This window comes from Marmota monax, unplaced genomic scaffold (genome assembly GCF_021218885.2).
Source record: "Marmota monax isolate L192 unplaced genomic scaffold, Marmota_monax_Labrador192_F-V1.1 WCK01_AAM20220418_F8-fsc00081, whole genome shotgun sequence".
Taxonomy (NCBI): domain Eukaryota; kingdom Metazoa; phylum Chordata; class Mammalia; order Rodentia; family Sciuridae; genus Marmota; species Marmota monax.
In genome coordinates this window covers 8,633,514-8,658,961 of record NW_026695234.1, presented here as the reverse complement: position 1 = coordinate 8,658,961, position 25,448 = coordinate 8,633,514, and the positions used below count along the sequence as shown (strand labels likewise).

Genomic DNA, 25,448 nt, shown 5'->3' with positions numbered 1-25,448 from the left:
TCTTTAAGGTAAAGGGTTTTTTTTTAATATACTTTTATTTGTTTTGTTTTTTTTTATGTGGTGCTGCAGATCAAAACCAGTGCCCCACATGTGCTAGGAAGACTACCACTGAGCCATAATCCTAGCCCCAAGGTAAAAGGTTTATAGTAACATTGTATCAAGCTGGTGTTTTCCAAAATAAGTTGTCTAATAATTTTAGACTTAGAAGGATGACAAATTTTATTGGGGATTTATTTATGTCATTTAATGTTCTATAACTAGACTTGTTATCAATAAGATTTATAAAGTTTTATGTTACCTTTTACACTGGGATAAAATTTTAACATATTTTTAAGGTCATAAGAGCCTAAACTGCTCAAAAGTTAATATTGTAAACACTAAAACAACTTGACGTTTTTCCACAAAAAAAGGTTAAATGCTCTCTCAGCCTTTCTTTAATTCATGTTTTAAATGTAACACCATATTGTATTTTGAATATAATTTTCATCTTTTTATTGATAATCTCTCTTTGATGAAATATTATCATCAAATATTCCTTTACTTCTTTAAAAAGGGCTTCCTTTAGTTCTTCAAGCATATTTATAATGGCTGTCTTGAAATTTTTGTCTAATTTGGTCTGATATGTCTGCCTTCTTATTTTTATGTAAAATTTTTAACTTATATATGACAGCAGAATGATTACAATTCTTGTTACATATATAGAGCACAATTTTTCATATCTCTGGTTGTATACATAGTATATTCACACCAATTTATGTCTTCATGCATGTATTGGATAGTAATGATCATCACATTCTACCATGATTAATTACCCCATGTCTCCTCCCTTCCCTTCCAACCCCTCTTCCCTATCTAGAGTTTGTCTATTTCTCTCATGCTCCTGCTCCCTATTCCACTATGAATCAGCCTCCTTATATCAAAGAAAATAGCTGGCATTTGGTTTTATGGGATTGTCTAACTATACTTAGCATTATCTTCTCTAACTCCATCTATTTACCTGCAAATTCCAAGATTTTATTCTCTTTTATTGCTGAGTAATATCCCATTGTGTATATATGCCACATTTTTTATCCATTCATCTACTGAAGGGCATCTAGGTTGGTTCCACAGTTTAGCTATTGTGAATTGTGCTGCTATAAACATTGGTGTGGCTGTGTCCATGTAGTATGCTATTCTTAAATCCTTTGGATATAGACCAAGGAGAGGGAAAGCTGGGTCAAATGGAGATTCCATTCCCAATTTTCTAAGAAATCTTTTCCCCCACATTCTTGCCAATACTTATTGTTGTTTGTCTTCATAATAGCTGCTATTCTGACTGGAATAAGATGAAATCTTAGAGTGGTTTTGATTTGCATTTTTCTAATTGCTAGTAATGATCAACATTCTTTCATGTATTTGTTGATTGATTGTACATGATCTTCTGAGAAGTGTCTGTCTGTTCTGGTCCTTGGCCCATTTATTGATTGGTTTATTTGTTTTTTAGTGTTTAGCTTTTTGAGTTCTTTATATACCCTAGTTATTAATGCTCTATCTGATGTGTGAGGAGTAAAGATTTGCTCCCAAGATGTAGGCTCTCTATTCACCTCACATATGGTTTGTTTTGCTGAGAAGAACATTTTTTTTTGCTTTGGAGCATTTATTAGGGACAAAATTTGGGAAACTTATCCTCCCAAATACAGGGAAATGAAATTAGAAGAAATTGTGAAAAATCAAAGACATGAGGATGAAGATACCATAATAACCTACTTTCTGAAAAGATACTGAAATTTTAATAGGCAATTCACAAACTCCATTTATCCAACTCCATCACATTCCAGCACTAGGTAAGCTTCATCAGTGAGAAGAATTTATCATCTAGCTAAGTTCATATGCTGACTTCATTTACTACTTCATACTGTTCGTATGCTGACTTCATTTACTAAGCATGCCTACAGTAAGCCAGTCCCATGTTAGCACCAGGGACACAATAGTAAAGAGTTGCCTTGATCCTGCTGCAAGATTTCTCTCAGGCCTGTATTAAAACTGATCTCTGACTCTTGTACTTAAGAGAAGCAGAATTATTTATAAAGGCATCTGAAAAGAGAATTGACATTTTGCTTAAATAGAACTTGTTATGAAATTAGCTGGTAAACAAAAGACATTTCTCAGCAGCGAAAATGAATTTCACATATTCCAAATACTAAAATTCATGAGTAAGGACCATACATATGACTCTTAGAGTCCACATATTCCAATTTTGTATACAAGTCTAGAAATTGTGATGCAGGAGAATCCTGGCTCCTTTACAAAGAGAAATTTTGAGAACTTCCAAAGCTCAAGGGAGTCAGGCTGTGCAGTCCTGATTTGCCCTCCTTATCTTCTACTGGGCTTAATTACATGGTTTCCAAAGTATATTTAACTAACAACCCGCAATTGATAAAATAGCAAACGGTGCTAGAGCATTGTGAAGTTAGAGGTTACCCTGAAGGATTTGCTCAGGAAGTATGTTGCATAATCTTTAGAGAAATCACCTTCAAACATGCTAAGGTTTTACTGCCCTGTAGAACATCAGCCAGTTTTTTTTTATCTAAACTAGCAATGTTTCCTTGGGCTAACTGTATGTGTGTGTGTAAAGCACTTAAGGGAATCAATTATTTTACCTAATTGTCTGATTTCCAGTTCCCACACAAATGGTTTAAATAGTATTTGACACAGTCTAACAAATAAATTTGTTCAGAAATTTTACTCTTAAAGCTCTGTCTGATCCATACATCTGAGATGCCACCTGCCCTCAGTCTTTATTCTTTTCTGTCTTATTTTTATAATTCTTATTTTTTTACAATACATGACAGCAATGGAAAATGTTATAATTTTTATTACACATATAAGGGACAATTTTTCATATCTCTGTATATAAAGTATGTTCACACAAATTTATGCCTTTATACATGTACTTTGTTTTTTTTTGCATTACAATTTTAACACACATATATATCACAATTTTTGTATCTCTGTTTGTATATAAAGTATGTTGACACCCAATTCAAGTCTTCATGCATGTACTTTGGATAATGATGTCCATCACATTCCACCATCCTTGCTAATCCCCTGCCCTCTCCCTTTCCCTCCCACCCCTCTTCCCTATCTAGAATTCATCTATTCTTCCCATGTTCTCCCTCCCTGACCTACTATAAGTCAACCTCCTTATATCAGAGAAAACATTCAGCATTTGTTTTTTTGGGAATGGCTGAATTCAACTTAGCATTATCTTCTCCAATGTCATCCATTTACCAGCAAATGCCGTGATTTTATTCTCTTTTTGCTGAGTAAAACTCCATTGTGTACATATGCTGCATTTTTTTTTTGCCCATTCATCCACTAAAGGGCATCTAGGTTGGCTCCACAATTTAGCTATTATGAACTGTGCTGCTATGCACATTGATGTGGCTGTGTTCCTGTAGTATGCTGTTTTTAAGTCATTTGGGTATAGTCCAAGGAGAGGAATAGCTGGGTCAAATGATGGTTCCATTCCCAGATTTCCAAGGAATCTCTGAAAGGCCAAGGCTCGTTGTCGGAGATTAAAATGCACACACACAGATAGCAGTGACAAAGAGGAAGCACTTTATTGCAAGTTGGTGCTAGCTTATATAGAAAGTGAAAGTCAGTTATCTTAAACCAGGAAGCCCCCGGAGCCAATCATAGTAAAGGTCAGGTCATCACCTAAGGTGAATGCACATCTGCCCTGCATAATATTCATGGGGGCCACGAACTGTTCACGAGCTCGGAAGACTGGAGGGCCAATTAGAAGGTTTTCAAAACAACTTGTTATCCGCCCACTGGCAATTTGCCCGACACCATGTTACATTAAGGGCCCCTTATCTGAAAGGCCCAGGGAGTTCTAGCTGTCCACTGGCAATTTGCCCACTGCCATGTCTGAAAGGCCCGGGGAGTTCTTAGGGAAACTCCCAACAATCTCCATACTGCTTTTTAAAGTACATGTATGAAGACTTGAATTGGGTGTCAACATACTTTACATGCAAACAGAGATATGAAAAATTGTGGTATATATATGTAATAAGAAGTGTAATGCAAAACCAAGCAAACAAATAAACAAAAAAGAAAGTACATGTATAAAGGCATGTATTGGAGTGAACATACTCTATATACAAAGATACGAAAAATTGTACTATATATGTATAATAAGAATTGTAATGCATTCCGCTGTCATGTATTTAAAAAAATAAAATCAATAAAACTAAAAAAAATCCAAACCAAACAATAACAACAACAACAAAAAAAACACAATGTAAGTGTTTATTTATCTCTCCTGTGACTATGTAGGCAGGTTCATTACATAGAGGTCATCTAGGAAGCCAGGTATTCTGAAAGCTCTGCCATCCTCTGCCTGTGATCTCAACCTGAGGTTCAGGTACTCTCATATGGGTCCATGGAGGGAATTTAGGAGGTTTGTGATCTCAAATGGGAAAAATAATTACATTTTTTATTATCACCAGCCTCTACATGAAGTTTATTAATCTCGGTTATGAATGCTGACAACAAACCACAGGAGTTTTATAATACCTGTGGCATATGACACAACTATTAAAGAATCTTAGAATATCATCCATGCATATCACAGCTTTGGAATTACTCTACATACAGGACTGTTGCTACATTTTGTATTTTTGTGTTAATAAAGAATTTTTAGGGGCTGTGGCTGTGGCTCAGTGGTACAGTGCTTGCCTAGCATGTGTGAGGCCCTGGGTTCAATCCTCAGCACCACATATAAATAAATAAAATAAAGGTATTGTGTCCTAAAAATAAAACATTTTAAAAATAATTTTATATAAACATGTAACAAATGGAGTTAAACTGTTGATTATTATATCTCAATTAACTGGGTTTGTTATGACTCCATATGTTTTATTTTACACATTATAAAATGTTATTAGGAGAAGGTCAAAGGCTTCACAAGGTGACAAAGGGTGCCATATTACAAAGAAGTTTTAGGAACCCCCTGCTCCAGGATGTTGTCATTATGTTCATTGTCAACATGTGGCTGGTGGCATGCCTTGTTTGCAGCAGGCAGGAAGAGGAAGAACCTGGAGAAAATAAGTCAAGTGTTGCCTCTGTTTATAATTCCACTGCAGAGACAGCAATCCCAGGGCCATACCTGAACACCACGGCACCTGGGAAATGTTGTTTAACTGCATTGTCACATGTCCAGCTACAAGTTTCTATTATCAGCAAGAGAAGGGTCAATGTTTGCCATCTCTGCACATTTACTTGATAGTGTCTGAAGATGACAGCAGATGGGCAAAGGATGCAGAAAACTGTGTCTGAAAGAAGATGCCACTCACAAACACAGTTACAGGAAGAAGAAGAGGATTTGAAGAAGATGAAATATTCTTTTTTCTCCATTTAAATAATTTTTGTGCATTATATACATAATTGCAGCATTTGTTGTTACATATGTGCACAGGCACAAAATAGAAAAATATGATTTGGTTATTCACATTTCCCAGAACCTCCCCCTTTCCCTTCCCTCCTTCCTCCCCTTGGTTCCCTTCCTACACCATACTGATCTCCTTTCTATTTCTATGAGATTTTCCCCTTTTCCTCTTTTTCTTTCTAGCTTCCACATATGAGAGAAAACATAACCACTGACAGTTTTTATTATTTTACTTTTTCTCATTTGTTCCTTTTAGATATACATGGCAGTAGAGTATATTTAGACATATTAGACATACATGGAGTTTAACTTATTCTAATCAGGATTCCATTCTTGTGTTTGTACATGATGTGGAGTTACACTGGTTTTGTATTTATATATGACCATAAGAAAGTTGTGTCTGATTAATTCTACTGTCTTTCCTATTCCCATCTTTGTATACACTGACTTTCTGAGTTGGACTTATTTTGCTTCTAAAGATCCATCCATTTTCCTGAAAATGATAAAATTTCTTTTTTTCTTTATGGCAGAATAAAATTCCATTGTGTATATATACCACATATTTTTTCATTAATTCATCCATTAATAGACCTGAAGGCTATTGGGAATTGTGCAGCTGTAAACCTGGGTGTGCATGTATGGCTACAGTATGTTGAATTTAATTCTTTATGATAAATACAGAGGAGTAGTAGAGGTGAGTCATGGTGATTTTATTTCTTGTCTTTGAGGACCCTCTATACTGATTTCCATAGTGGTTATACTGATTTACAATCTCAGCAGCTGGGTAAAATATTTATTTTCCCAAGCATCCTCCCCAGCATGTATTATTAATTGTGTCTTTATAGCTGTCATTCAAACTGGAGTGAGATAAAATTTCAGGGTAATTTTGACTTGCATTTTCCTAATCGCTAAAGATTTAGAATATTTTTTTCATATGTTTGTTGGCCACTTCTATTTCTTCTTTTGAGAAGCATCTGTTTAGTTTATTTGCTCATTTGTTGAATGGGTTATTTGGGTTTGGGTGGTTTATATAGTTTGTCATATATTCTGAATATTAACTCTCTGTCAGAGGAGTAGCTGGCAAACATTCTCTCCCATTCTATAGCTTCTCTATTCATCCTCCTAACTGCCTCCTTTGCTGCACAGAAACTCTAATTCAATGCCATCCCATCTATTAATTTCCCATCTTGCTTCCTTACTAAGAACATTGATTATTTTTTGTTGTTTTTGTTCTAATTAGTTATACATGATAGTAAAATATATTTTGACATATTATACATATATGGAATATAACTTCTCATTCTTTTGGTTGTACATAATATATAATTAAATTAGTTGTATAATCATATATGCATATAGGATAGTAATGTCTGATTTATTCTACTATCTTCCCTATTCCCATTTTCCCTTCCTTCCTTTCATTCCCCTTTGTCTAATTCAATGTACTTCTATTGTTCCACACAGCCCCAACCTTGTTGTGAGTTAACATTCATATATTAGAGAAAACATTTGGCCTTTGCTTTTGGGGGATTGGCTTATTTTTAGTTAGCATGATAGTCTCCAGTTCCATTCATTTGCCAGCAAATGTCATAATTTTATTCTTCTTCATGGTTGAAAATATTCCACTGTGTAAACATACCATATTTTCTTTATGCATTTATCTGTAGAAGGGCACTTAGGTCATTTCCATAGTTTAGCCATTGTGAATTGAGCTGCTATAAACATTGATGGGGCTACATCACTGTAGTATGCTGATTTTATTGATTCTTAACAGCATATGAGGAAAAGGTACATGGACCTGAAAAATTGTAACAACAAAGGAGGGCTTACTTTAGAAGATATCTTCTCCAAATTGGCAGTAAATATCCCAGAGAGTGGTGGGCATTTCCAGTTGGCAAAATGTGATATGTTACTCACTGTTTCTCTCTTGGTAAAATGAAGACAATCTGCCTGATGGCCACTGACCATTCCTGTTATTGTCTGGGGCTTTGCTCACCTTCCAGGACCATTAAGGTCTTTGTTGGTCATTGTTAGGACAAAATGAGGTCTGGCCCAACAGCCATAGAGTGGACCCAGATTTGTGTGGCTCTATTGTCTAAAGCAGTGGCTGATAATAAATATATGAAAAAAAGTTCAATGTATTTAACAATTACAGAAATGCAAATCAAAACTACACTAAAACTTCATTCATCTCACTCCAGTCAGAATGGCAGTTGTTAAGAATATAATACAGGCGACCCAGTGGTACATGGGCGTGGTAGGAGGGGCAGGGCAGAGCCGCCCTTGGCGCTTGCAAGGTAAACAGACCTGTGACAGCCTGGCGGGTCAGGCCCAGTGGCCTGCCAGTGTGGTACACACGTCACCCCAACTGGAGTAGGGGCAGAGCAGATCCTTCTCCCATGCCCAGATCAGGCCCTGCCGGTGTGGTGGCCACGTGACCCCAATTGGAGTGGGGGTGGAGCGGAACCGCCACCTGTGCCCGCAGGGTGAGCAGACCTGTGACCAACCTGCAGATCAGGCCCAGGGGTCCGCAGGCGTGGTAGGAGGGGCAGGGCAGATCTGCCGCCCGCGCCTCCAAGGTAGGCAGACCTGCAACAGACCGGCAGATCAGGCCCAGGAGCCTGCCGGCGTGGTACACACACCACCCTAATTGGAGTAGGGGCAGAGAGCAGAGTCGCCGCCCGTGCCAGGAACAGGCCCAGCGTCCTGCAGGCTGGGTAGTCACGACACCCCAATTGGAGTAGGGGCAGAGCAGAGCCTCCACCCGTGCCCGAAAGGTGGGCAGATCTGCGACCGACCAGCGGGACAGGCCCAGTGGCCTGCCGGTACGACAGACATGTCACCCCATTTGGAGTAGGGGCAGAGTAGAGCCGCCGCCCGCGCCTGCAGGGTAGGCAAACCTGCAACCGACTGGCGGATCAGGCCCGGTGGCCTGCCGGCGTGGTACACTCGTCACCCCAATTGGAGTAGGGGAAGAACAGAGCCGCCGCCAGCGCCCAGAACTGGCCCAGTGACCTGCCGGCGTGGTAGCCACGACACCCCAATTGGAATAAGGAGAGAGCAGAGCCGCCGCCCGCGCCTGCAGGAAAGATACGCAAGCAGTATGAAAAGACAAGGAAAGAAAGGACCACAAGCAATGCAGGTCAACGCAACTTTAGAAGAGGTAACAGCTGCAGCAGATGGAATGTCAGATAAAGAATTCAGGATATACATGCTTCAGATGATCTGGAGTATCAAGGAAGACATTAGACAGCAAAATCAGACAATGAAAGATCACCTCAACAATGAATTACACAAACAAATCCAGGAAGCAAAGGATCAACTATACAGGGAGATAGAGGTTATAAAAAACAAACAAACAGAAATCCTAGAAATGCAGGAAGCAATAAACCAACTTAAAAACTCAATGGAGAATACTACCAGCAGAGTAGAACACTTAGAAGATAGAACATCAGACAATGAAGACAAAGTATTTCAACTGGAAAAGAACATAGACAGCTCAGCAAGACTGTTAAGAAACCATGAGCAGAACATCCAAGAAATATGGGATAACATTAAGAGACCAAACTTAAGAGTCATTGGGATACAGGAAGGTACAGAGCTCCAAACCAAAGGAATGAGCAGTCTATTCAATGAAATAATAGGAGAAAACTTCCCAGACTTGAAGAATGAGACAGAATCCCAAATCCTAGAAGCCTACAGGATGCCGAATGTGCAAAATCATAAGAGATCCACACCTAGACACATTATAATGAAGATGCCCAACATACAGAATAAGGAGAGAATTTTAAAAGCTACAAGAGAAAGGAAGCAGATTACATTTAGGGGTAAGCCAATCAGGATAACAGCTGATCTTTCAACACAGACTCTGAAAGCTAGAAGATCCTGGAATAACATATTTCAAACACTGAAAGAAAATGGGTTCGAACCAAGAATTGTGTATCCAGCGAAATTAAGCTTCAGGATGGAAGATGAAATTAAAACCTTCCACGACAAACAAAAGTTTAAAGAATTCGCAGCTAGAAAACCATCTCTTCAAAACATCCTCGCCAAAGCATTACAGGAAGAGGAAATGGAAAATAACAATGAAAACCAACAGTGGGAGGTAGGACAGTAAAGGGGGGGAAAATAATCAAAGAGGAAAACAAACCATGTTTAGTAACAGAAATAAACAAATATGGCTGGAAGAACAACCCATATCTCAATAATAACCCTAAATGTTAATGGCTTAAACTCACCAATTAAGAGACACAGGCTAGTAGAATGGATCACAAAACAAGACCCAACAATATGCTGCCTACAGGAGACGCATTTGATACGAAAAGACATACATAGGCTGAAGGTGAAAGGTTGGGAAAATCATATCACTCATATGGGCTTCGGAAACAAGCAGGAGTGTCCATACTCATATCAAATAAAATAGATTTCAAGCCAAAGTTAATCAAAAGGGATAAAGAGGGACACTACATACTGCTTAAGGGAACCATACACCAACAAGACATAACAATCATAAATATTTATGCCCCAAACAATGGTGCAGCTATGTTCGTCAAACAAACTCTTCTCAAGTTCAAGAGTCTAATAGACCACCATACCATAATCATGGGAGACTTCAACACACCTCTCTCGCCACTGGCAGATCTTCCAAACAAAAGTTGAATAAGGAAACTATAGAACTCAATAACACTATTAATAACCTAGACCTAATTGACATATATAGAGTATACCACCCAACATCAAGCAGTTACACTTTTTTCTCAGCAGCACATGGATCCTTCTCAAAAATAGATCATATATTATGTCACAGGGCAACTCTTAGACAATATAAAGGAGTAGAGATAATACCATGCATCTTATCTGATCATAATGGAATGAAACTGAAAATCAACGATAAAAGAAGGAAAAAGCATACATCACTTGGAGAATGAACAATAGGTTACTGAATGATCAATGGGTTTTAGAAGACATCAAGGAGGAAATTAAAAAATTCTTAGAGATAAATGAAAACACAGACACAACATATCGGAATCTATGGGACACATTGAAAGCAGTTCTAAGAGGAAAATTCATTGCTTGGAGTTCATTCCTTAAAAAAAGAAAAAACCAACAAATAAATGATCTCATACTTCATCTTAAAATCCTAGAAAAAGAAGAGCAAAACAACAGCAAAAGAAGTGGAAGGCAAGAAATAATTAAAATCAGAGCTGAAATTAATGAAATCGAAACAAAAGAAACAATTGAAAAAATTGACAAAACTAAAAGTTGGTTCTTTGAAAAAAATAAACAAAATCGACAGACCCTTAGCGATGCTAGCGAAGAGAAGAAGAGAGAGAACTCAAATTACTAGCATACGGGATGAAAAAGGCAATATCACAACAGACACTTCAGAAATACAGAAGATAATCAAAAACTATTTTGAATCCTTATACTCCAATAAATTAGAAGATAGTGAAGGCATCAATAAATTTCTTAAGTCATATGATCTGCCCAGATTGAGTCAGGAGGATATAGACAACCTAAACAGACCAATATCAATTGAGGAAATAGAAGAAACCATAAAAAGACTACCAACTAAGAAAAGCCCAGGACCGGATGGGTATACAGCAGAGTTTTACAAAACCTTTAAAGAAGAACTAATACCAATACTTTTCAAGCTACTTCAGGAAATAGAAAAAGAGGGAGAACTTCCAAATTCATTCTGTGAGGCCAACATCACCCTGATACCTAAACCAGACAAAGACACTTGAAAGAAAGAAAACTACAGACCAATATCTCTAATGAACCTAAATGCAAAAATCCTCAATAAAATTCTGGCGAATCGGATACAAAAACATATCAAAAAAATTGTACACCATGATCACGTAGGATTCATCCCTGGGATGCAAGGCTGGTTCAATATACGGAAATCAATAAATGTTATTCACCACATCAATAGACTTAAAAATAAGAACCATATGATCATCTCGATAGATGCGGAAAAAGCATTCGACAAAGTACAGCATCCCTTTATGTTCAAAACTCTAGAAAAACTAGGGATAACAGGAACATACCTCAATATTGTAAAAGCAATCTATGCTAAGCCTCAGGCTAGCATCATTCTGAATGGAGAAAAACTGAAGGCATTCCCTCTAAAATCTGGAACAAGACAGGGATGCCCTCTCTCTCCACTTCTGTTCAACATAGTTCTCGAAACACTGGCCAGAGCAATTAGACAGATGAAAGAAATTAAAGGCATAAAAATAGGAAAATAAGAACTTAAATTATCACTATTTGCAGATGATATGATTCTATACCTAGCAGACCCAAAAGGCTCTACAAAGAAACTATTAGAGCTAATAAATGAATTCAGCAACGTGGCAGGATATAAAATCAACACGCATAAATCAAAGGCATTCCTGTATATCAGCGACAAATCCTCTGAAATGGAAATGAGGACAACCACTCCATTCAAAATATCTTCAAAAAAAATAAAATACTTGGGAATCAACCTAACAAAAGAGGTGAAAGACTTATACAATGAAAACTACAGAACCCTAAAGAGAAAATAGAAGAAGATCTTAGAAGATGGAAAAATATACCCTGTTCATGGATAGGCAGAACTAACATCATCAAAATGGCGATATTACCAAAAGTTCTCTATAGGTTTAATGCAATGCCAATCAAAATCCCAACGGCATTTCTTGTAGAAATAGAGAAAGCAATCATGAAATTCATATGGAAAAATAAAAGACCCAGAATAGCAAAAACAATGCTAAGCAGGAAGTGTGAATCAGGCGGTACAGCGATACCAGACTTCAAACTATACTACAGAGCAATAGTAACAAAAACAGCATGGTACTGGTACCAAAACAGGCGGGTGGACCAATGGTACAGAATAGAGGACACAGAAACCAATCCACAAAACTACAACTATCTTATATTTGATAAAGGGGCTAAAAGCATGCAATGGAGGAAGGATAGCATCTTCAACAAATGGTGCTGGGAAAACTGGAAATCCATATGCAACAAAATGAAACTGAATCCCTTTCTCTCGCCATGCACAAAAGTGAATTCAAAATGGATCAAGGAGCTTGATATCAAATCAGAGACGTGCCATCTGATAGAAGAAAAAGTTGGCTACGATCTACAGTCGGTGGGGTCGGGCTCCAAATTCCTCAATAGGACACCCATAGCACAAAAGTTAATAACTAGAATCAACAAATGGGACTTACTCAAACTAAAAAGTTTTTTTCTCAGCAAAAGAAACAATAAGAGAGGTAAATAGGGAGCCTACACCCTGGGAACAAATCTTTACTCCTCACACTTCAGATAGAGCCCTAATATCCAGAGTATACAAAGAACTCAAAAAATTAGACAGTAAGAGAACAAACAACCCAATCAACAAATGGGCCAAGGACCTGAACAGACACTTCTCAGAGGAGGACATACAGTCAATCAACAAGTACATGAAAAAATGCTCACCATCTCTAGCTGTCAGAGAAATGCAAATCAAAACCACCCTAAGATACCATCTCACTCCAGTAAGATTGGCAGCCATTATGAAGTCAAACAACAACAAGTGCTGGCGAGGATGTGGGGAAAAGGGTACACTTGTACATTGCTGGTGGGACTGCAGATTGGTGCAGCCAATTTGGAAAGCAGTATGGAGATTTCTTGGAAAGCTGGGAATGGAGCCACCATTTGACCCAGCTATTCCCCTTCTTGGTCTATTCCCTAAAGACCTAAAAAGAGCATGCTACAGGGACACTGCTACATCGATGTTCATAGCAGCACAGTTCACAATAGCAAGACTGTGGAACCAACCTAGATGCCCTTCAATAGACGAATGGATAAAAAAAATGTGGCATTTATACACAATGGAGTATTACTCTGCATTAAAAAATGACAAAATCATAGAATTTACAGGGAAATGGATGGCATTAGAGCAGGTTATTCTAAGTGAAGCTAGCCAATCCCTAAAAAACAAATGCCAAATGTCTTCTTTGATATAAGGAGAGTAACTAAGATCAGAGTAGGGACGAAGAGCAGGAGAAGAAGATTAACATTTAACAGGGATGAGAGGTGGGAGGGAAAGGGAGAGAGAAGGGAAATTGCATGGTAATGGAAGGAGACCCTCAGGGTTATACAGTGGAGGGGGTAGAGAGAGAGGAGGGGAGGGGAGGGGAGAGGTGGGGAGGGGGGAGGGTGGAGGATGGGAAAGGCAGCGGAGCACAACAGACACTAGTATGGCAATATGTAAATCAATGGATGTGTAACTGATGTGATTCTGCAATCTGTGTATGGGGTGAAGGTGGGAGTTCATAACCCACTTGAATCAAAGTGTGGAATATGATATGTCAAGAAATTTGTAATGTTTTGAACAACCCACAATAAAAAATTAAAAATAAAAAAAAAGAATACAATACATTTGTTCCTTTTAGATATACATGGCAGTAGAGTATATTTGGACATATGAGACATATATGGAGTTTAACTTATTCTAATCAGGATCCCATTCTTGTGGTTGTACATGATGTGGAGTTACACTGGTTGTGTATTTATATATGACCATAAGAATGTTGTGTCTGATTAATTCTACTGTCTTTCCTATTCCCATCTTTGTATACATTGACTTTTTGAGTTGGGCTTATTTTGCTTCTAAAGTTCCATCCATTTCCCTGCAAATGATAAAATTTATCTTTTCTTTATGGCTGAATAAAATTCCATTGTGTATATATACCACATATTCTTTACTCATTCATCCATTAATAGACCTGAAGGCTGGTTTCATAATTTGGCTATTGTAAATTGTGCTGCTATAAACCTGGGTGTGCATGTATGGCTATAGTATGTTGCATTTAATTCTTTAGGATAAATACAGAGGAGTGGTAGAGTTGAGTCATGGTGATTTCATTTCTAGTCTTTGAGGACCCTCTATACTGATTTCCATAGTGGTTGTACTGATTTACAATCTCACCAGCTGCATAAAATGTTTCTTTTCCCAAACATCCTCCCCAGCATGTATTATTATTTGTATCTTTATGGCTATCATTCAAACTGGAGTGAGATTAAAATTTCAGGGTAATTTTGATTTGCATTTTCCTAATCGCTAAAGATGTAGTACATTTTTTCATATGTTTGTTGGCCACTTCTATTTCTTCTTTTGAGAAGCATCTGTTTAGTTTATTTGCTCATTTGTTGAATGGGTTTTTTGGGTTTGGTGGTTTTTACAGTTCTTCATATATTCTGGATATTAACCCACTGTCAGAGAAGAAGCTGGCAAACATTCTCTCCCATTCTATAGGTTCTCTGTTCATCCTCCTAATTGCCTCCTTTGCTGTACAGAAACTCTAATTTAATGCCATCCCATCTATTAATTTCCCATCTTGCTACCTTACTAAGAACATTGATTATTTTTTGTTGTTTTTGTTCTAATTAGTTATACATGAGAGTAGAATACATTTTGACATATTATACATATATGGAGTATAACTTCTCTTTCTTCTGGTTGTACATGATATATAATTATATTAGTTGTATAATCATATATGCATATAGGATAGTAATGTCTGATTTATTCTACTATCTTTCTAATTCCCATTTCCCCTTCCTTCCTATCATTCCCTTTTGTCTAATTCAATGTACTTCTATTGTTCCACACAGCCCCAACCTTGTTGTGAGTTAACATTCATATATTAGAGAAAACACTTGGCCTTTGCTTTGGGGGGATTGGTTTATTTTATTTAGCATGATAGTCTCCAGTTCCATTCATTTGCCAGCAAATGTCATAATTTTATTCTTCTTCATGGCTGAAAATATTCCACTGTGTAAACATACCATATTTTCTTTATGCATTTATCTGTAGACGGGCACTTAGGTCATTTCCATAGTTTAGCCATTGTGAATTGAGCTGCTATAAACATTGATGGGGCTACATCACTGTAGTATGCTGATTTTATTGATTCTTAACAGCATATGAGGAAAAGGTACATGGACCTGAAAAATTATAATAACAAAGGAGGGCTTACTTTACAAGATATCATCTCCAAATGGGCAGTAAATATCCCAGAGAGTGGTGGGCATTTCCAGTTGGCAAAACGTGGTATGTTACTCACTGTTTCTCTCTTTGATAAAATGAAGACAATCTGTCTGATGGCCACTGACTATTCCTGTTATTGTCTGGGGGCTTTGCTCACCTTCCAGGACCATTAAGGTCTTTGATGGTCATTGTTAGGACAAAATGAGGTCTGGCCCAACAGCCATAGAGTGGACCCAGATCTGTGTGGCTCTATTATTGTCTAAAGCAGTGGTTGATAATAAATATATGAAAAAATGTTCAACGCTTTTAACAATTACAGAAATGCAAATCAAAACTACACTAAAACTTCATCTCACTCCAGTCAGAATGGCAGTTGTTAAGAATACAAATAATGAAAAATGCTGGAGAAGTTTTTGTGAGGAGGAAGGAGCACCTTTAAACTGTTGGTGGGATTGTAAATTAGTAAAACCTCTATGGAAATCAGTAAGGAACATCCTCAAAAGACTAGGAATTTAATCACCACATGACTCAGCTATGCCACTGCTTGGCATTTATCCTAAAAAATTAAAGTCACATACTAAGCAATATATGCATACCTATGTTCATAGCAGCACAATTCATAATAACCAAATTATGGAAATAGCCTGGGTGTCCACCAACAGGTAAATGGGTAATGTATGGTACATATATACAATGCAATTTTATTCAGCCACAAAGAAGAATTAAATCATATCATTTGCAGGAAAATAATTGGGATTGGAGAGCATTATGCTAAATGAAATAAGCCAAACTCAGAAAGTCAAGGCACATATATTTTCTCTCATATGTGGAAGTTAGAAAGAAAAAGAAAGAGAGGTGGGTCTCATAAAAATTGAAGGAAGGCAGAGAGCAAAGATAAAAAGGACTAGGGGAGGGAAGAGGGGAGGAACAGGAAATGTACTGAGGATTGGAACTGACCAAATTATATTGTTATATTACTTGCATGTACTAATATGTAGTAATGAATTCTATAATTATGTATAATTAAAATGCACTAATAAAAAGAACAGAAAATATTGGAAATGAGAAAATAAAAAGAAAAAATTTAAAAATATTCTACTTTGCCTTACAAGTCAATGTTCTTTGAAAATATGATTTTTCATGTTTTCATAGTTGTATAAATTTCAACATATGCTATACTTTAATGTATTCAGTCCTCCATTGTTGGAAATTTTGGACTATTTGCTATTATCTATGGTAAATACTCCATAAATTACAAGTTTAAAAACCAAACCAAACAACAAACAAATCCCCAACTGCCCTCATAGTTCTCTGGTCGTCACTAAGTCTCTTCCCAAGTTATGCCGCTGACACCCAAATGTGCCATGTCCTCCCTTGACTTTGCCTGGGTGGGACAGGGTTGCATCCAGACATCCAGCAGCCAGCAGGATCTGGGCTGTACAGCTGTGGCCATCGGTCATCCAGGTGAGGAGAGGGGAGGTTCGTGGGGCTTCAAGCCCTGGGTCTGGGATCTGCAGGATTGAGACCATGCCTGACCTTCCCAGCCTGTGGTGCAGGGAGCAGCTTGGTCTAGCTTTCTCACTGTACCCCTTCTGTTTCATTTTAATATACCCATTTTTATTTTTTATTTATAATTTCATTCTCCTGAAAGATTTATTATCTGCCTCTTTACAGAAAAAGTTTGTCTATCTCTGGATCAGAACATTCATATATCAGGTCACTATTTCTGTCTTTGGATTTAAATCTGCTATCCTGAGAGCTGTTTTCTCCTTCCTCCCTCCCTTCCTTCCTTTCCCTTATGTTGGGTTAATTGAACTTTTAAAAGTTATTTTATTTAATATTCATTATTATTTTATCATTTATGTCTCTTTTAAGAAAAAATGTTTAGTGGTTGCACCAAGTGTTGCAGTATTTTTTATAAATAGTTTTTATGCTGTACTGTTTTAGGACTAATGATAAAAGTCTGTACATGTCCAGTACATATGCAGTGTCCTGTTTCAAAACTTTTCCATCTTGGTTGGTTGAATTCTCAGTTGCAGAACCAATGAATACAAAAGACTGGCTCTGTTTGACCTAACACAATCTCCTTTTTATCCTAAGGACATCTGCTTTGTTTTTCCAAATTGTTCTAGTTTAATTGCTGAAATGCTAAAGTGTTTTAAGTCTTGGCCTGGAATATCTGGGAGCCATTTCTTTTCAAGCACAGAGTCCTTTTAGAACCTAGCATCACACATGAGGGCTTGACACAGTTTTTAGTCTATACGACTTGGATTCATCTTGAAAGACCAGACTTCAGAATTCCTGTATAGATATCACCCTGGTCTTCCAAATTAGAATTCACAAATGTACTCACTCTGAGATGTCTTGCCTGTATTGTATTTGAGGTACTTTCAGTTCAATTCAGCAAATTTTATTGAACATAAGATAATACCCAACCGGGTCTTCAAAACAAGGCAATGGGGCCTTCATAACAAGGTTCACATGGAAAATAGGAAGTTCAGTTCTCCATGGATGACTGTTTACTCTCAATCACTTGAACTTCTGGCTACATTTCTTTTTGTCTTCTCAGGTATTTATCATGTCCTTACTAGAATTAGACTCCTAAAGTCTTAAGACATTGAAATCATTTCACCTACTTTTCAGAGCATTTATTTCTCTTGCCTGTTCGCCTTGAAGTGATGATTAACCTTTGTGATCCAGGCCCCTCCTTAAGGTGGAGTTGCCTGACAATTTGAAGCTGAATTACACAGAAGGTTGCAAGTCCAAGCAAAAAGTACCCAGGGGCTGGGGATGTGGCTCAGCAGTAGAGCACTCACCTAGCTGGTGTGAGGCACTGAGTTTGATCCTCAGCACCACATAAAAATGAATAAATAAAATAAAGATATTGTGTCCAACTACAACTAAAAAATATTTTTAAAATAAGTATCCAGTCTACAACTTGTGATTTATTTTGTTACAAAGAAGAGGTGCCTCAGTAACACACTGGGGCTTCAGGAGAAAACCTCCACACCCTGCTCACAGGAGTTCCTAGGTGTAGGATTGAAGAAGTCTTTACAACTAAAGGTAAGAAAACATTTTCTAAGTGGAGCAGGTGAGAGAGAGTGGTGACATTTATTCTTGAGTGCAGAAACTTCTAACGTCTATGTGTAAACTGAGAGTACAGGGTAGGAGTTGCTTCTAGGAGGGGAAATAAATTTTCAGGGATAAAACATTTTAGAAAGGCATCATTCAAGCAACTGGATTTTATTTATTTACTTATTATGATGCCAAGGATCAAACCCAAGGCCTTGAGCATGTTAGACAGGCACTCTACCACTGAGCGATGCCCTCAGCCAAAGCAATCTGATTTTAAATCACAAGTTGAATTCCAGATCAAAGACAAATTATATAAATTGAAGAGAAACACTGATAAAGCCTAAAATAATTTTAAAAGGAAGTAATAAACATGAGTTTTAAAATAATTATTTTCAAGGTTAATGGGTGCCAGAAAGTCTCGGAGTAAGACAACAAAAAGGAACAAATTTACAGACAGGGATTGAGGAGGCTGAATGATCAATTTATATAAGCAGGTCACTGAGTTAATATTAATCTCAGGGTCAGTATTTACTCAAGCTTTTGTCTGCTCATGATGTTTAAGGAAGAGAATAGGAGGCACTTGAGATGACATACGCTGGAGGATTCACCTTAACCATGAGCATCCCTGCACCCTGTAGGTGCTTAGCTGCTCAGTTCCTTAGAGTCCATGGTGGGCTGTGTGGAATAACTTTCCTGGGCAAAGTACAAGCTGATCACCATGAACAGCTGCTGGGGGAGACCAAGGGCAGCTGGGAGGGCCAAGGTTTACCTCTGGGAGAACTCATCCGAGGAGGCACAAGAACTTCGGGTGTTTCCATGTTTTTCTTTCTGTTTTGTTGCATTGTGTGTTTGTTTTGTTGTCTCTTGTAGGGTCCTGATCATGAAAACAACTGTGACCAATCAGAAGTTACTGTGGCTACTGCTGCTTATATTAGCCTTCTTGATCACTTTTACAGTTCTCCAAAAGTACACAAAGGTAGGAATTGCTTTCTTTCTGTGTTTGCAAAAAGTATATTTTTACTTGATACCTCACCTGTTCTAGGAAAGTCCAAACTTCAAGACCTATAAAACGTAGTAGGGGAGTTTCAAAGGCGTGCACACTTTTTAAGAAGCAGAGTGACTGAAAAGCATTAAGCAGCATTTGAGAGGGTAACACTGTGTGTGTTTACACACAGACCCTGTTTTTTCACCTTCTTTTACAAAACATCTGAAGAACAAAATATGTTTATTTTCATATAGTAAAGTTTATCTGCCTTCTTACTGTGAAGAGAAATATTTCCACACTCCAACATTAGATTACTTGTCTAAATAATCTACTGAAATTTTAAATGTTGCTTTTGAAAATCTAAAATCAGCATATCATAGAAATACAATCACCTCAATGTTTATAGCAGCATTGTTCGCAATAGTCAAATTTTGGAATTAACCCAGATGTTCATCAGTAGATGAATGGACTAAGAAAACATGTACATAGACATAATGGAGTCTTACTCAGCCATAAAGAAGAATGAAATAATGGTATTTGCCATTGTGTAGTATTGGAACAAGGAAATTGTCAGTAAATCGATGGAAATAGAGAAAAATCATGCTAAGTGAAACAGGCCAGACTTAGAAAATCAAGGTGGAATGTTTTCTCTCATATGTGAAAGCTAGAGCAAAGCACAGGATTGAAGATGGTTTGGGAGGAGATGGGATACCAGAAAGACACAGAGAAAATCACTGGAGTAGAAGAAGGAGGTCAAGAGTGAGAAAGGAAGGGAAAGAGGAAGATAAATGGAATGAATTTAATAAAATCATTTTAGATTCTTATATAGAGGTGCCAAAGGGAAATTCACTTTTATGTATATGTAGAAGAAAGAAAATTTAGTTGAGTAGCCGACGGAGATTAGCGGGAGGGAGCGGGGAGGAAGGAAAGGGGGGCTGGGAATAGAAATCAAATTCCTTGCATGTGTGATTTGTCCAAGTGAACCCAACTACTATGTATAATTATGAAGTTCTAATAAAAAATCTTACTTTTGACATTTAACCTTTCAATGCATGTGCTTTATTTTGTTTTTGTTTCTTTCTGTTGTTCTTTTATTTCCATATAGATAGCCACCTCCTTTTGTTTAATGTAGTCCTTTCTTTCTAGGGCATGCCACCTCATATCTCAAAAGGTCAACCAAGTGAAGGTCCCTTTTGGGGCTCTTGTTCTGTTCCATTGACCACTTTGTCTTCCTTGTGCCAACACTACTTTGTTACTACTGACAGAGCTTCAAAATTATTCTTGAAAGCTTGCAGGTCACATTGCCATTGTTTGTTTCACTTCAGAAGATTTGGCCCCATCGTAGCTCTTCACTCTTCCTTGCACATTTTGGAGTCAGCCTATCAAATCTGAAAAAAAAAAAAAAAACCCTGGTTAAGTTCTATAAGCATGACCTCAACTTACATAAGTCCAGTTGGAAAAACTGACATTTATATTTTTCTGTTGAGCAACATTGGATATATATTTATTTACATCTTCTTCAAATCTTTCAGTAAATCTTATAGTTTCTGCCTACAGGTCTTGAACATTTTCCGTTAGATTTATTCCTATGTACCTTATAATTACATGTTGCTGTAATATTTTGTTTGTATAGGCTGTTCTTTTTAAAATGAGAGTTTCTAATTGCTTATTGATGGTGTAGAGGAGCACAATTGACTGTTGCATATTGAACAATAAAATTTCAACTTTCCAGGATCTCTACTTGATTCATTAATGCCACCAGCATCTCTTTGAGGATGGAAAGTATATTTGTATTATGGCTTCCATCTTTTCCAGAACACTTATCTGGTTTGGAGCTATGATTTCCTTTCTTAATTTAATCTCATCTTGATTTAATCTCATTTTTCTGGAGATTTTCCATTAGTTTTGGTTCATTTAAGGAATTTCTGTTTCCCCAGAAATAGATTTGTGAAGTTCTTTTCTGTGTTTTATAGGATTTTTATGGCAAAATATTGAGACCTCAATATGTGCTTAGTCTTTCCTCTTAAATCAGACTTTGCTTATTTTATTTCTACCAAAAATTTTGAGCACAGAAAATAATTCTATCATTCTAAAAATCATTTATTATTTTTATTTAAAGTTGCAATCATATATAATTATCTGATAATGTGGTGTGATGGCTCAAATACATTACTATGAAAACATTATTTAGATCCTCTGGATCCTTGCCCATTTTTATCATATAGTTCATGTAACAACTACTGAGACAATTATTAAATTTCTAATTTTGACTGTGGATTTTTCCATTTTCCCCTTTAATTTGTCAAAGTTTGCTTCATTTATAGGTACATGTGTGTATAAGTGTACACACATGTATGATTGCTATGGTTTTTGATAAAATGATTCTTCTATCAGGATGAAACAGTCATCTTTATTTCTAGTGATACTCTTTGTCCCCAAAACTAATAATATTGGGTTTTTGTATGCTTATATAGTCAATCGCTGTCTGTATGAAATATGACATATAACGTTCAACCTACAGGTATCCTGTACATTAGTAGTGTTCCTTGTAGACAGCAAATGGTTGGCTCTATTTTTGTTGTTGTTGTTTCTGCCTTTTAGTGAGGCAGGCAGTCCACCTATACCAATGGACTTATTAAAATGAGAGGATTTAGATTGAACACTTTGTTATTTAGTTTCTGCTTGGTCCTTCTTTTTTTTTTTTTTTTGGTCCCTCTGCTTTTCTTTTCCTGCTGTATTTGGGGTCTTTAAATTGAATTTATTAAATAAGTATGAGTACTTTAAAGAAATAGAAACAGTCTTTTATATTTATCTATATTTCCTGCTTCTGGTGCTGAGGTTCTGAGTTTCCTACAGCCTAAAGAACTTCAGTCAGCACTTAGAATGCAAGTCCTGTGCTGCCCATTCTTCCAGGTATCAACTGCCCTCTCATTTCTATCTGCTTGTTCATTCTCCACTGCTTTTAGAGAGTTGATTTTTAAAATATATATTTGTTTGGGGTTTATTATTAGTGTCTACAGGAGAATTGGTCCAGTACAAACTACTCTGCCTTTATTAAAAATCCTGATAAATGATTAATAGTAATTATTCATCCTACTATTTTATTAATTTATATGTCAAGTTATTCTTAACCAAAAAATCTTCAGTTTTCAAGTAATAGAGACTGTAATAATGAATATTTAGCATGTGCCAGTATCTTTCCTAATGCTTCACGTTATTCCATCCATCCTCACAGTATCTACAAAAAAGGTGTTTATTTTTTATGACCTGATACTCAAATGATAAAACTGATTCAAGAGAGGTTAAGAACTTGACCAAAACTGCGTAGCTAGATAGTGGAAAAGCTAAGCTTTCATCAAAGACAAATGTCTCTAAAAGGGAGCTATCTACTGTTGTGAGAATATGGTAAGACTAGAATTCTCATGCACTTCTGATCTGGATGTAAAATGGAGCAATTTTATTTTTAACAATTCCCGGTATGTATCAAATCCTTTAACAAAGTTCACCACATTTTACTAGTTATTTTATTTCTGAGATTCTTGGTAAATTTCTTGAATTGCAAAGAATGACTTGTAAGAAGAGTCATTCTTTATAGAATTAAATATATGATAAAAACCGTAAGCAATATATATCCAAAAAGATAAGAATGAGTAAAATATTAAGCTATATCTGTAGGCTGGAATAATAAAGGACTTTGACGTAAGGTTGACAGATTTTTGATGTCATTGCCTAAAAGTCAAAATTTAATGATGAGTATTTATTTGCTATCATGCCAAGTGGTATACAAGGAATGAGAAGTTCACCAAAATTTTAATAGTAATTATCAATGGTTGGCATGATTTTGGGCTGATTTTATTTCTTGTACACTTTTCACATTCTTTTTATTCTTAATAATACGTTGGTATTATTTATAATTAGAAAATAAACATTCTATAAATCTGTTTTTCAGTATCTCCTATGTTAGAAAAAAACAATCTGAAAAAACGCTAAGGATAACATAGAATGTTCAATTAAAGTATAAAAGATGAAATAGAAATAATGATATTTTACATAAAAGCCCCATGCATGTTAAACATTTTCTTTATATTTTCAAGTCTATATTTACTTGACAAATGAAAATTATGTGTATTGTGCATGATTTGAAATATGAATACATTATGGAATAACTAAATCAAGCTAATTAACATTAGGATATTATATTATTATTATTATTATTATTATTATTATTATTATTATTATTATTATTTGGTGCTGGTGGTGATATTTCAAATCTACTCTCTAAGCAATTTTGTCTTGTGTTTTGTTTTGTTGGGGTATTTTGGGGAGAGGGGCATTGGTGGTACCTTGGAACAAACCCAGAGCCTCATACATGGTAGGCAAGCATTCCATACCTGAGCTACATCTCCAGCCTCAGCAATTTTTAAGAATGCAAATGCATTGCTATTTTTTGTCACTAGGTTAGACAATATATTTGAACTTATTCTTGAACTTATTTCTCCTAACTTATTTGTGACCAACATATTTTGCACTCGTATCTACAAATCATTCTCCAGACCAATGTTAAGGAGCTTTTCTCCTATGTTTTCTTTTAGTAGTTTTTTCAGTTTCAGGTGTTACATTTAACTTTGTAATTCCTTTCGGGTTGATTTCTGTATAAAGTGTGATGTAAGGGTATAATTACATTATTCTGCATATGGATATCCATTTGTCCCAAAGCTATTTTTAAAGAAACTGTTTTTTTCCCATTGTATATTCTTGATACCTTTTTAAAAAGTCAAAGGACTGGAAATACATGTATTTAATTATGGGCTCTCTGCTGTGTTCTGTTGGTCAATGAATTTGTTTTACAACAGTACCATATGGTTTTGATTAGTAGACCTTTGTAGTGTATTTTGAAATCAAGTACTGTGACCTCTAGCTTTGGTTATTCAGGGTCTTGTGAGTCCATGTAAATTTTAGGATTAATTTTTCTATTTCTATGAAAAATATCATTTGTATTTTGATAGAATTTGCATTGAATCTGTAGATTGCTTTGGATAGTATGGATGTTTTAACACTATTAATTCTTCCAATCCATGATCATAGAGTATCTTTTCATTTTTTTGTGCCTTCCTCAGTTTCTTCATCAATGTTTAGTAACTCTCAGTGTACAGGTCTTTCACATCCTTGGTTAAATTTATTTCTAAATATTTTTATCTTATCTTTTTTTGGGAGGGCAGCTACTGTAAATGAGATATTTTCTTGATTTTTTTCAGAAAATTAATTGTTAGATACAGAAATATTACTTATTTCTGTGTGCTGATTTTGTATCCTGTAACCTACTATACTTGTTTAAAAAGTTTTTTTTGATAGAATCTTTAAGATTTTCTATTTAAAAGATTATGTCATTGCAAACAAGAATGACGTAACTTTCTCCCTTCTAACTTGGATATCTTGTGTGTCTCTCTCTTGCCTGATGCTGTGACTATACCTTCCAGTACCATGTTGACCAGAAGTGGTAAAAGTGTTCCCTGATGTTAGAGGAAAAATTTTCACTATTGAGTATAGAGTGTGTTAGCTGTGGACTTGTCATATATAGCCTTTATTGTGATGAGGTACATTGTTTCTATTCCAAACTCATTGAGAGTTTTGTCTTGAAAAGATGTTAATTCCAAAAAAGCAGGAGATGGAGGAAGAAGGATTTCAAGTTGGAGGCAAGCCTCAGCCACATAGCAAGACACAATCTAAAAATAAAAAAAGAATAGAAATGCATCTTAATGGTAGCACCCCTATGTTCAATCCTCAACATACACAAAGATCTTAATAGATTTTTCTGCATCTAAGGAGATGGTCATGTGGTTTTTGCCCTTCATTGTGTTAATCACATTTATAGATTTACCTGCAGAATCATCCTTGAATCACTGGAAGTGATCCCACTAGTTCTTAGTGATCCTGCTGAA

General features: G+C 36.3%; 1 protein-coding gene across 1 annotated transcript in view; it reads left to right on the top strand.

The window, feature by feature from the left end:
• The window catches only part of LOC124088921 (NXPE family member 1-like), a 240,957-nt gene that overhangs the window by 180,052 nt on the left and 35,457 nt on the right, over positions 1-25,448 (top strand). The window contains exons 2-3 of the mRNA XM_058577119.1: positions 70-132; positions 19,395-19,500. Coding sequence (XP_058433102.1) covers positions 19,405-19,500 — 96 coding nt within the window. The 5' untranslated portion in view covers positions 70-132; positions 19,395-19,404. The remainder of the gene's footprint in view (positions 1-69; positions 133-19,394; positions 19,501-25,448) is intronic.